The following is a 14,118-nucleotide window of genomic DNA, read 5'->3' on the forward strand; positions in this document are numbered from 1 at the left end:
TTTCTTCCTACAATACTCCAATTAGAAAACATTATTACAGTAGAAAATGATTTGATTTGTTTGGATAATTATACTTTAATTACATCATGAGTATCAGTCATATAGTACTTTGTATGGTGTTTAGATTGATATTTCACACTCCTTCATAAAGCAATAATATTTAACTACAAATATTTAATACATTTACAAAAGGTGACTTATTCCCTAATTTGAAATTCCTATGTTGTATTAATGTCAAGAAAAATTGTATTTCTCCTTTAAAAATATTCTTGTTTAACTGATAGCCTTTGTGAACTATGTAACTAGACATCTCTTTTATATATTAGCTATCAGAAAGCAGAAAGGCTAATCTCTTATTAACTAATTTCCAAGTATACTCAACTTCATCAATATAATTATTCAATGTCATTTATGTTATAGTTACTAAAGAAGTGGACTGGATTCACACTCTGGGGTTCATATCGTGATTCCACCACTTCCTATGCAACAATAGGTAAGTTACTTTTCTGCTATCAGTTTCCTTATCTGTAAAATGGGAATAATAAAATACTTAATATTATTTCATGGAAATTAAAACAGAAGTATGTATATAAAATGCTTACTCCCGTGTCGGTTGTTTAAAAAACATTGAATAAATATTATTGATTATGCTATTTTCAGTATGTAAATTTTTATACATTCTTTTTTAAACTTACCAATCCTTTTGTTATTTGCATAAGTCTTATGTTTTCTAATCTTTACATTTAGAGGCACTTTGAGTGCGCTATTGTAAAAAATAATATTAGACAGAAAACAATACATTATTTCAACCAAGTTTTCCGATTCTTTTAATAAAAGTGATCTAAACATAGAGAGGGACTCATTACTGCATAGAAATATATACATTTTTCTGGGGCTTTAAGTAAACACTAAATTTTTAAAAACAAAACTTGGCTGCTTGAACGAAAACTTTGTGTATAAAGCAGCTACATTGTCTCATGGATTCCCTGGTGGATGGGAACCACACTGCAGTGACAGAGTTCATTTTATTGGGCTTAACAGAAGATCCTACCCTTCGGGTCACCCTCTTCATGGTCATCCTGTGCATCTATCTGGTGACCGTATCTGGCAATCTCAGCACAATCATTCTGACCGGAATCTCTTCTCAGCTCCATCATCCTATGTATGTTTTGCTGAGCCACTTGGCTTTTTCTGACATAGGCTATTCATCTTCTGTCATGTCTGATATGCTTGTAAACTTCTTGGTGGAGAGATACACAATCTCCTACCTTGGATGGGCCACCCAGCTTGGTTCAGTTGTTTTCTTTGGGTCAGCTGAGTGCTGTCTTCTGGCTGCCATGGCCTATGATCGCTTTGTAGCAATCTGCAACCCACTGCTTTATTCAACTAAAATGTCCACGCAAGTCTGTGTCCAGCTATTCTCTGTGGCTTATGTATGTGGTTTTCTCAATACCTGTTGTTGTACTATTTGCTTTCTTTATACTTCTGTGGACCAATTCAAGTCAATCATATTTTCTGTGATTTTGCTCCTTTAGTTAAGGTTTCCTGTTCTGATGTCAGTATCTCTGCAGTGGTCTCCCCTCATTTTCCATCATTGTGGTCACACAGTTTATCATAGCCACCTCCTATGTCTATATCCTCATCACCATCCTGAAGATGCCCTCCACCCAGGGCTGCCACAAGGCCTTCTCCACCTGCACCTCCCACCTCACTGCAGTCACTCTGTACTCTGGGACCATTACATTCATTTATGTGATGCCCAAGTCCAGCTACTCTGCTGACCAGAACAAGGTGGTGTCTGTGCTCTACATGGTGGTGATCCCCACAATGAACGCCCTCATCTACAGTCTCAGGAATAATGAGATGAAGGCTGCTCTCAAGAAACAGCTTGGTAGAAAAATATTTTCTTAACGAAACCTCTTATTTTGTAAGGTTTGATGCAATAATATACCATTAAAGTAATAACCAAAGAAACTTGGTTCTTGTGGGCAAAATATATCTACATATAGTTAGACAGCATGAGGCTTCATAGTATACATGGGGGTGGATTTTCAGACACTAAGTCAGAGGCAATAGTGAGTTAACTAATGAAATTAAATTAAATTTATAATTAAGAAACACAAATTGATTCACATAAAAAATCTTAACCTGCTGAAAATCTTTTTTAATATTTATTCATATATGATTTTTCAAAAACAATTCTGTGTCATAAGTGAAGGTTATTGTACTTCCAAACCTTTAAAGCTGTGTTCATGTTCAGCATGAGGTTATGCTGAGATGAGCCTAATAATCATAGTTTTGCCTTGACTGAGCACCTTCTGAGGGGAAATAACAAAGTGGATCTAGACAGTAAAATTGCTAAAGACATTGTGCTTATAGAAAGGTTATGTGCTGGGGATGGTCTTTGTGGACTCATATAATTCCAGCTGTTTTTCTGAGTTCTAACTTTAGCCTTGGAACCAAAGGGTCCCCAGAGTCTAAGAGGAGCACTAGTGGTGCAGTCATTAAGAGCTCAGCTGCTAACCAAAAGTTCAGCAGATTGAATCCAACAGCTGCTCCTTGGAAATCCTATGGGGCAGTTCTGCTTTGTCCTATAGGGTCACTATGAGTCAGAATTGACTCCAAAGTACGGGTTTGGAGCCCTGGTAGCACAGTGGTTAAGAGCTCGGCTGGTAAACCAAAGGTTGGCAGTTTGAATCCACCAGCCACTCCTTAGAAGACCTGTGGGGAAGTTCTACTCTGTCTTATAGGGTCACTATAAGTTGGAATTGACTTGACAGCAATGGGTGGTGGTAGAGTCTAAGAGTAAGAGACTGCCCTGACTAACCTGTGAGTTGTTCAATCAGATCAGAAGATTTGACTTACTTTGAGGGAATGAGCAGGTTCCCAAACTCATCAGGGACTGAGCAGAGCAAAAGCAGAGAAGGATTTCTAGGAGAATCCGGCAAGCTGGATAAAACTGAGTCTCTGAGGAAGAAACTAATGAAGGAATTTGTTTATGATCAGGCTCACATCCTGTTCTTAAAACTCCAGGGGACTGAATCTTTCCCAGCTAAAATAGTGACTGCCTCTCAGGACAGGCTAAATTAACCCCTATACGCAGATGACTGCTACATTTATTTTTGTTTACTGTCCCTACTTAAGGATTCAGACACAAATTGCATCTTTTTGCAAATAGAAACACAGGGAATGTCTTATTCTGGGTTCTCTAGAGAAACAGAACCAGAAGAGAAAGAAAAAGAGAACAGCACTTTGAACCTTCTGTTCCAGTAACTGCAGATTTGGTAATTTTTAGCAACCCTCATGGTGAATAGAGCTAAAGAGAGAGGGATTTATCTAGCTGAATTGGCTCACATGATTATAGGAGCTAAACTCGTTTCCTTTGATCGACTGAGAATCATGGTGATGCCATGTGTTATAGACTAGAACTGCTCTATATGGTTTTCTTAGCTGTAATCTTTATGGAAGGAGACTGCCAGGTCTTTCCTCCACAGCACCATTCGGTGGGTTGCAACCATCATCCTTTGGGTTACTAACTGAAAGCAAACCACCTGCACCACCCACGGCCATGTAAATATTCTGTTGTTTTTTTTAAAAATAACTTCATTGCCAACAAGTTGACTGTGACCAAACTGCCCCATAGAGTTTCGAATGCTGTAATTTCTATGGAAGCACACTGCCACATCTTTCTCCCACAGAGCAGCTGGTTCGTTTGAATCATCAACATTTTGGTTAGTAGCTGAGCCCTTAACCACTGTGCCACCAGAGAGACAGAGAGAGAGATTGATTTTGAGAAATTGGCTCACAGAATTAGGTGGGCCAGAAAGTCTGAAATCTGTATGTCAGATAAAGGTTAGAAATTCAATCAATGTTGTCTGTTTACAGTGAAGAAGCTGTATCCGTCTTCTTCAGGAAACTATAGTTTGGTCTTAAGGCCTTCAAATGATTGGATGAAGCACATTCACATTGTAGAGGGTAATCTGCTTAGTTTAAGGTCAATTGATTAAATGTTAATCATATGTAAATATCTTTATAGTAACCTCTAGACTACTGTTTGTCCAAACAACTGGGCACCTCAGGCTATTCATGTTGACATAAAATGAGTCATCACAGGGCTTTAATCACTTCATTCATTCAAAAATTATACTGAGTACTTCTAATATTTCTAGTACTGTGTGGGCTATTGGAAATATAAATGACAACAAAAGTGTCTGCCTTCCTGGAATTAATCATCTAGCAGAGGAAACAAACAACAAAACTAACAAGTACGTGATATAGACTATTAGAAGGTGGTGAGTGCTATGGAGAAAGAAAAAGCAAAGCAGAGTAAGGGAGACTGACATGTCAGTGTAGACCTCGCTGAGCAGGTAACATCTGAGCAAAGGGACTGAGGTAGGTGAAGAGACCTCACGCCAGCTGTGACGTTGCCTGTGTACACACATACAATTGACCTTTGAGGCTTCTGTTCCAGCAATGGCAGGTTTGGTAATTTTAATCAGCTCTCATGGTGAACACAACTAAATAAGCTTGAGGAAATGTTAAATACATCATAAAATCACATTAGAGCTCACAGGATAATAAGTGAGAACCCAGATAAACTGTGATTATCAGGGAGATAAGCTCACCACTCAAAAATACTTTTTCAATAAGAAGATTTGACAGGTAGGAGAGAAAGCTAAGAACTGGGGCTGTGGATTTAGTGTTCTTTGGGAGTTGAAAGAGGCAGAAATCAAAGCCTAGGGCATGTCCAGGTGAGAAGTCTAATTCATATACCTCATATACATAAATATGGTCGGGAGAAACATGAAGTAAACAAGCCTTTGTACAGATATGCAGCCCTGGAAATCTAGGGAAAGTCAAGCCTGGAACTTGGGTTAATGTGGTCTAAGACAAGGTGACTTGAATAAATACGTGAACATCCTATCTGGAGAAAGGTCTTCATTCCAAGCCTTTTTTTTTCCTGACAATAATTACGACCATGAAAGAGTGAAAAATAATGTCCAACACAAAAGGAGACAAGAGACTAAACACGGGAACCAGTGGGAAAAACAGACCACAGAAACAGAATCACTAAGACTAAAATAAGGGAATTAACAGACAGAGACTATAGTGCTAAGCTTAAAGAATTAAAAGAAACTTAAAAATAAAGACAATCAACTCAACAAAATACTAGCAAACCGAATCAAAAACACATTAAAGGATTATATACCATAATCCAATGAGATTTATCCCAGGAATGCAAGGATGGTTCAACACTAGAAAATCAACCAATGTAATACAGCAAACTAATAGAACAAAGGAAAGGACCACTTGTTCATCTCAATCAGTACAGAAAAGGCATTTGACAAAATTTACCACCCTTTCATGATAAATACAAACAACGTAGGGATATAAGGGAAATGAGTTTCTTTGTGTAGCCTTATATCCTTGATTCTGTACAAGAGAGACAGAGGAAGAAATCAGCCTGGGAGATTTTCTTCCTGGGCACTAAGGAGTTGTCATAGTTTCCCTTATTACAGTTACCCAGGGAAGAAGCCAGTCCCTGCCAGTAGAAAATATAAGTTATGCAAATAGATAGAGCCATTTGAGAATGGATTGGTCAGTTCAGTCCAGTGAGAGGATTGGTCAGTTATTATGCAGAGGGTGTGTAAAATGTGCCCAATAAGAATGAGCCACTTGCCTATATAAGCAACTATCCCACAGAGGTTGAGAGGATACCTCAGTACCATCAAGAAGATCCTGAAGTAGAGTGTGTCTTCTAGACCCGGGGTCCTTGTGCTGAGAACTTTCTAGACCCAGGAGACAGAGCTGTAACACTGAAGACCAGCATGAGATGGTATGGTGGGCTTCCTGGCCCACGGATTGAGGTGGCTACAGTGCAAGCACAGACCCATGGAACCAGAGAAATGAGGGCCTTCAGGTAGAAGGCTTGCTGCTGTAGTGGGGTGCCTGCAGGCACTTGTTTGTGGAGTTAATAAGCTCCAGCACAGGCATGAGCAGGGGCAGAGGCCAGGCCCAGCGCGGGCACAGAGGCCAGGCCAGAAGGGGCAGAGGTACAGGCCAGGCCCAAGCCCTGAGAGTGAGGGCCTGGAAGCAGCGGCCAAGCAGAAGCTGTCCTGACTCAAGTACTATATCCTGAGTTATTCCTGTTACTTCTCTGTGTGTGGACTTTAAATCTTAAAACTGAGGTACTGGCATAACTGAAATGGATGACTTTGAGCCTAAAGTTAAACTCCATTTTGAATTAAACTCATATCTTGACTTCTGCTGTTCTAAAGAGAAAATTCAGCCTTTTTGTCAAAATTTAACAGCTTGTAACACAAAGGGGGGATAGCAGGATTTCTGGCATGGATGAGGAACTATTTGTTGAAGGTGTTTATTAAGAATATTATTCAGCTTGGTCTTAAAAGAATGCCTATCTCAAGCATGTCCACAGAGGTTACAAAATAGGATTAGAATTGATAATGTTAAGATGAAGCCTGTAACTTTCTAATAACTCTGTAACCAAGATGAGGTAAACATCAATTAACCAAGTCTTAATCAAACTACGCTTTCACTCACTGGAATCTTCTGCTCCATTTCTGCTAACGCTTTGTAAACCCGTAACTAGGTAAAATCATAAGCCCGTTACCTTAAAATGAGGGAAAAGGCAGACATACAGCCAGAATTAAAATTATTCCCACAGAATGCCTTGTTAAACAAACCTCAGGATGTAACAATCACAGAATGTAACAAATAGACTTACTGATGTTAAGAAGAATGTCTTGGTTAAACATGTTAGGAAGGTTAGAAATTAATGTTACGAAAGCTTGTAGCTTAAGAAAATCCTTGTAATTTCTTGCCATGTAATATCATACCTCCACCATTTGCAGTCATTTGTTCGATCGACCTGATAAAACTTCATCATACTCTGTGCAGTTTGGAACACACCACAAACTCTTGCCTGGGTGCTTGTGTGTTTGCCCGTTTTGTGAAATGTTTTATCCTTCAATAAAACTCTGTTTCTATTTCTTAAAAAAGAAAAAAAACAAACTCAAACCCATTACTGTCGAGTCAATTCCAACTAGCACAGCGTAAGTCTGGTTTTTTACCACGACATTTCCAAGTTAATACTGATCCCATTTCACTTTCTTAATAAACCATGTAACTCTGAGTATGGCCTGTGAGTTGTGTGTGGACCTTGCAACAAATTATCAAATCTGGCAGAGAAGTAGAGAGTGCAGTGGGGAGGACAGCTGGTGTCAGAATTAGTAAAAATTTTGAAGGGTGGAAGTGTGTGTGACCTCAACCTCATATGAGTCAGCTTTGTGCTGATGCTGATTCTTATTCTCCCTGAAGCTAGACAAGGTCCCACACTGTTGCTACCACATTTCAGAAGGTGGAAGACTTGTACATAGAATACTGTAAGACGTTACTAAAAGAAATTAAACAAGACCTTAATAAATGAAAGGATAGCCTGTGTTCATGGATCGAAGGCTAATCATAGCTAAGATGTCAATCCTACCCAAAGCAATGTGCAAATTCAATGCAATCCCCATCAAAATTCCAACAGCCTTTTTTTTGCAGAAGTGGAAAATCAATTCTCAAATTTATATGGAAGGAGAAAAAAAAAAGAACCCAAAATAGCTAAAGCAATCTTGAAGAAGAACGAAGTTGGAAGCTTCAGGCTTCCTGATTTCAAAACATAGTATAAAGCCACAGTAACTAAAACAACTTGATACTGCTATAATAATAGACATATAGAGCAATGGAATAGAATAGAGAGTACAGAAATAAAATCATACATCTGTGATCAACTGATTTTTGACAAGGGTGCTAATCTATTTAATAGGGAAAGAATTCTCTTCAATAAATTGTGCTGGAAAAATTGGATTTCCATGTGCACAAAAATGAGTCAGAGTTCATGCCTCATACTACACAAAAAATAAAATAAAATAGATGAAGAACAAAAATATGAAACCATAAAATTCTTACAAGAAACTATAGGGGCACAGCTATAAGATGTACTTCTTAATGATGGATTATCAGATGTGACAGCAAAAGGATCACCGAAGAGGACATTCAAATGGCTTAAAAATACAAGAAAAGGTGCTCAAAATCGTTAGTCCTTGTTGTTCTTAGTTTCTGTCTACTTGTTTATTAGTATTTCTGTAGGACAGGGTGCTGGGCCATTATTTTTCTTACGAGCCACTTTCCCGCTTCTGCCATGGGGAACATTGGGTGCACTTTATAAACTGAGGATTAGCAAGAGCATTACATTGAGTCTTTGGGTTGAAGATACTTGCTTCTACCTTCATTCCCCTAGTCACATAAGCCACAAACCAGTAGTCATTCCTTTGAGGCATGTAGTATGAAAGACTTATTTGAAAATCATTTTTTTAATTCATAGTTCTCGACCTATACAACTTTTAAGGTAGTTATTTTTAAACTTTTGCTAGAAAAAATATATAAATGTCTTAAATAATTTTGTTATTAAAAATTCAGCTTTACGTGGTTGTCCACTTTATATTCCCCAAGGACTCGAACAGAATTTCTTACTCTCACTACCAAATACTTACAAAATGAACAAGCTGAATGAATGATGGTAACATTACCTTTTATATATGAACTTTAGTACGCCTTAAGATGCAGTATCAAAGTAATTTCAAAACTATTATGAGAAATTTATTTTATTGTATAACTGTCAAATGAAAATGCACCAACACCTACATAGAAACAAAAATAAAAAAATAAATAGGCTGCTTGAGAATTGACAGAACCCTTAAGACTAGTCGTGTATGTGTGATTTGAACTGTTTGGTTTCCACTGGAGAATGTGATAATGATCTTTGGCGCTTTCGAATTCACATTTGAATCTTTAGAGATTTATCCCCAAAGGCAAACAATAATACAAAGCTAGAAAGATAGTGTGGCTGCTATGTAAAAACAATGACTTCGGATTTATTACCAAAAGATGAATGAATTATTTCAAGAGGTAAGATTTCAGCATCTGTGAGTAAAACTGACGTATTGATTATAATTCAACGCTGAGAACACTTTACTCTCTAAGATTGTGTCTGTGGTCACAAGCCATAGTCGGGTAACCTGGCAGATGTAACCAAGCAGTCAGCTAGCAAGTAACTTTGAATTCACTTAGGTTTCCAGTCAGGTTAGTTTGAAAAAATGAGCTCAATTCAAATTACCAAGACTCCTTATTTATCTCTATCTACACATGACATCCACCACAATGCTAATTCATTAGCTTCTAGATTCTTTGGGAATTTATTATTTTATACATCTTTCCAGAAAGTTTTACTTTATTTGTGGGTCTCAGTGCTCCAGGATCACAGTCAACAAGACACAACAGATGAAGCCCAGGATAAAAAGCCAGAAAATTCCCACATGCGGGTCAACCTGGCCACTAGCTGGGTGATCCCGGCTAAACTTCTCAACTTGCGAGGCTATACTTTATTCAGCTGTACACTATGTCAAAAATAATATTTCATTCTACAATACTCCAATTAGAAGCATTCTTATAGTAGAAAATCATTCGATTTTTTTTGATAATTGTACTTTAATTACATCCTGGGTATCAGTCATATACTGTTTTGTAAGGTGATTAGATTGATATTTCACATTCCTTCATAAAACAATAATATTTTAACTACAAATATTTAATAAATTTACAAAAGGTGACTGTACCCTAATTTGAAATTCCTGTGTTGTATTAATAACAAGAACAATTCTATTTCACCCATTAGCACAAGTTGCTTCAACTCCTCATTCTCAGTCTTCTCATGTGAAAAATAAGGATAATAGAAGTAGGTAACCTCAGGAAATTCTTGTGAGAATTTGAATTTATGTAAAATGGTAAGCATAGTTCCTACCACAAAATAAGCTCTGAATGAATGTTGGTTCTTATTTTGTTGGGGGAAATCCTACTTCACTCATTCTTCAGGGAGGGAGATAAGAGTTTCTAAAATTAGGATTAGCAAGAGAATTAGGATAAGATTTCTGACTTCAAATTGCCAACACGTGTTTACCACGACTATCCATCCTCCCTATACAGTAAACTACTCCTCAGGAGGCAACCCTCTGAGGCACTGACAGTGAGTGAAAGACTATTTCTTATCCGGAATTTCTCTAAGACTCGTTTTATAAGTTAGCTATCTATATAATTCGCCATATGTGTGTCTTTTAACTTTTGCTATCCTAATCAATGTGCATGTCTTTATAATTCTTGTTATTTAAAATTCAACTTTGCATAAAGTTCCACCTCATGTTCCCCAAGGCATTTAATGACTTGTCTTATAAATATTAGTAAAAAAATATTTATCAGTGAACAGTACAGAATGGATAAAGCTAAGCTTAACTTTCTATATCTGAAGTTTAGCAATGAGCATCCCTTAATCAGAAATATCAAAGTAAATTTGGAACCGATATTTAGGTAGAAAACCAAAACCAAACCAGTTGCTTTAGAATCAATTCCGACTCATAGAGACCCTAAGACAATTTATATTATTCTCCTCAATAATTATTAAACACAAGTTATAGACCTGTGCATGAACATCTATGGAGAAACAAAAGAATACATTGACCACTTGAGAATTTACAGAATCCTGTGAGGACTGCAACTGCTCGATATGTGCTCCAGGACATGGTAATGCTCCATGGCGCTTTGTGAATTCACATTTGAATCTCTAGCATCTTCAGAGATTTATTCCCAAAGGCAAACAATAATAAATGATAATCTATGTAACCACAGTGACTTTAGAATTATTACTAAAGATAAGTGAGTTTTTTTCCAGAAGTTTGTGTGTGTGTGTGCGTGTGTGTCTGTGTGTGAATGAATCTGAAGTATTGATTTTCATTTACCATCTGAGAACACATTACTCTCTAACCTGTCTGTACTCATAAACCAAGGGTGGGAAAGAGGGCACATGTAATCAAGCAATCAACCAGCTAGTAAGAATCTTTGGCTGAATGACTCTGTTTCCACAATCAGTTTCATGTGAATGAAAAGGGACAATCCAAACTACCAGGACTCCATATGACCAGAAGCTCAGGATCGTTCAACACTATCTAAACAAGATATTTACCCTGGAAAAAAAAAAAAAAAAAAATCACTGCCATGGAGGGGATTCTGAAATGCATTCAGTATTTATTGTTAGTAAAGAGCTTGGCAGAAAAACTTACTTTGTTTACGGATCTGAATGCTTTTAACAGCAAGACAAAGCTCAGAATGTGAAGCCCAAAAATTTGGTCATTGGAGCCAACACAGCCCCTAGCTGGGTGATCCTGGGTAAACTTTTTCAATATTTAGATTATACTTTATTCAGCTATACACAGGCAGGTGTGGCTTAAAACATTTGACAACATATAGTCAAGTCCACGGTCCTGTGAAAAAAAATTTTTTTTTCTTTAAAGTGTAAGCAGCTCTCCTTTTATCATTTCCCCCTAACGGTTTTAAGGAAACCCTGGTGATATAGTGGTTAAGAGTTACAGCTGCTAACCAAAAGGTTGGCAGTTTGAATCCACCAGGCGCTCCTTGGAAACTCTACAGGACAATTCTACTCTGTCTTTACGGTCAGTATGACTCCGAATCAACTTGACGGCAACGAGTTTGTTTTTAATGGTTTAAATGAAATTCCAGTGGCCTAGTGGTTAAGACCTCAGCTACTAACCAAAATGTCAGCAGTTCAAATCCACCAGCTGCTCCTTGGAAACCCTATAGAGCAGTTCTACTCTGTCCTATAGGCTCGTTTTGAGTCAGAATTGATTGCCCACAAGAATTTTTTTTTTAATGGTTTTAAAGACGCCCAAACCCAGACTCTTGCAGCACCGGACCACGGGTGGGATACAGGCAGGTGAGTCAGAGGACACGGTTCTGGGCATGGGGTCTTGGGCTTTGTCAGGTGGTGGCTGCAGCTGGGGCTGCAGGGGACCTGGCTGCTCCTGCAGTTCAGGCTGGCAGAACAGCGGGTGGGGCTGGCCTCCCTCTGCCCTCTCCCCCCTCATTTTCTCACTTCCTCTCCATGGCCACCCATTCCTCTGGCCTTCACCTGCAGCTCCGCCAGCAGCAGCAGTGGCAATAGCAGTGACAAGGGCGACTGGAAGCTGACTCCCACAGGGTTTTTAATATGGTGCTAATATAACAGAAACCCTGGTGGTGTGGTGGTGAAGTGCTACGGCTGCTAATCTAAAGGTCAGCAGTTGAAATCCGCCAGGCGCTCCTTGGAAACTCTATGGGGCAGTTCTACTCTGTCCTATAGGGTCGCTATGAGTCGGAATCCACTCGACGGTAAAGGGCTTGTTAGTATAATGTCCACATCACATAACATCCTATTTCACAGAACATACGATGGACCAATGCGTGTCTTTATTATGTTAAAAATTATGTGATTTTATTCTACAATGCTTCACTTAGAAAACATTATTAGAGAATGATTTTGTTCGAATAAATGCACTTTAGTTATGTCCTGATTATTAATCATAAAGTGTTTTGCGTAGTAATTAGATCGATATTTCAAACTATAGGTAGTCCCCAATTTATGAGTTACGGATGAAGCACACGTAGGACCGTCCGGTTTTGTTTTGTATCTTACCGTCAATAATATGCACTGCATACAATGTTGCAGCACGTAATTTGCTGCTTTAACATTCTCAGAAGTTCACTCAAAGATGTTCAGTGTTACGACTTACCGTTCAAAACACAGCTGTATAGAGAACTATGAAAACTAAAAAAAATGTATTTGACTTGCGTTGGAACCGATTTACACTGGATTTCTCCGACCGGAGACAGGTCTAAGTCGGGGACTACCTGTGCTTGATGAAACAATAATATTTTAATTACAAATATTTAAAAATTTAGTAAATTAACAAAAGGTGACTCCATTCATCTCTACTTTGAAATTCCCTTCTGGTACTATTATCAAAAGCAATTGCACCTCTATTCTTTTTAGATGATCTTATTTAACCAATAAACCAAAAACCAAAGCCATTGCTGTCCAGTAGATTCTGACTCATAGCGACCCTATAAGACAGTGTAGAACTGCCTCATAGCGTTATGGAGAAGCAGCTGGTGGATTTGAACTGCCAACCTTTTGGTTAGCACCCTGGCTCTTAACCACTGCACCACCAAGGCTTCATAGTGACCCACAGACATTGTAAAATATATGTCACTAGCCTACTTCCTCATTTATTAGCTCTTAAGAAGCTTAAAGGATAATCTAATATCCACCTATTGGCAAGTGTATTGGATACTGAGGTAAGTATTATTTAACTTCATTTATAGTAAAGTTACTGAAGAAATGTCAGACTTGCTGGCAATCACATTTTGACTCCACACTTGCTATGTAACCTTGTGCAAGTTACATAATCTCTTTCACTCATTTTCCTCATCTACAAAATAATAATGAAAGCACTTAATATTATTTTATAGAAAATAAAATGGAACTATGTATGATGGTGCAGTGGTTAAGAACTACAGCTGCTAACCAAAAAGTTGGCAGTTGAATTTCACCAGCTGATCCTTGGAAACCCTATGGAGCAGTTCTACTCTGTCCTATAGGGTCACTGTGAGTGAGAATCGATTAGACAGCAACAGGTTTATTTTTGCACTGGATATGTGTATATATGGATATGGGTATATATGGATATGTGTATATCTATGTATTTTATATATACGTATACATAAATATATATACTCCTAGCCCTATTCTCATCACTCACTAAGCTTATAATAAATAGATTTTCTCAAGCTTTCAATATAAAACCTATATTTTCTTTGTATTATACTCACCATTTCTTTTTTTTTTTTAATGTTTCTATTTTTTAGATTTAAAAACCACTTTAAATACATTTTTGGAAAAATATAATATAAAAAGGAAAATCATCATACATTGAATTTTCTGGTGTTTTTCCAATAACAATAAATATAAATAAATATAATTGCATATCAACAAGTAAATACAAATATATACTTATCATTACATATTAATATGCAATGACACTTGAACGATATCTTTATGTATAATGACTTTCCATGTGTGTATTAAAGAAAATGGAGCCATGAAATTTATAACTGCTTTAATGCAATTTTTTCTTCACAGATCTTTTCTCATTCCACCTACATTGTCTC

The 14,118-nt window shown here is 37.6% G+C and overlaps 1 protein-coding gene across 1 annotated transcript; it reads left to right on the plus strand.

Annotated features, from left to right (window-relative positions):
• The first annotated feature begins 977 nt into the window (after positions 1–977).
• LOC100676774 (olfactory receptor 5P6-like) lies at positions 978–1,911 on the plus strand. Its single transcript, XM_064289467.1, has 2 exons — positions 978–1,433; positions 1,561–1,911. Exons 1-2 carry the CDS (start codon positions 978–980, stop codon positions 1,909–1,911), a joined length of 807 nt encoding a protein of 268 aa, XP_064145537.1.
• The last annotated feature ends 12,207 nt before the right edge of the window (positions 1,912–14,118 follow it).

Source organism: Loxodonta africana, chromosome 7, assembly GCF_030014295.1.
Source record: "Loxodonta africana isolate mLoxAfr1 chromosome 7, mLoxAfr1.hap2, whole genome shotgun sequence".
Classification (NCBI taxonomy): domain Eukaryota; kingdom Metazoa; phylum Chordata; class Mammalia; order Proboscidea; family Elephantidae; genus Loxodonta; species Loxodonta africana.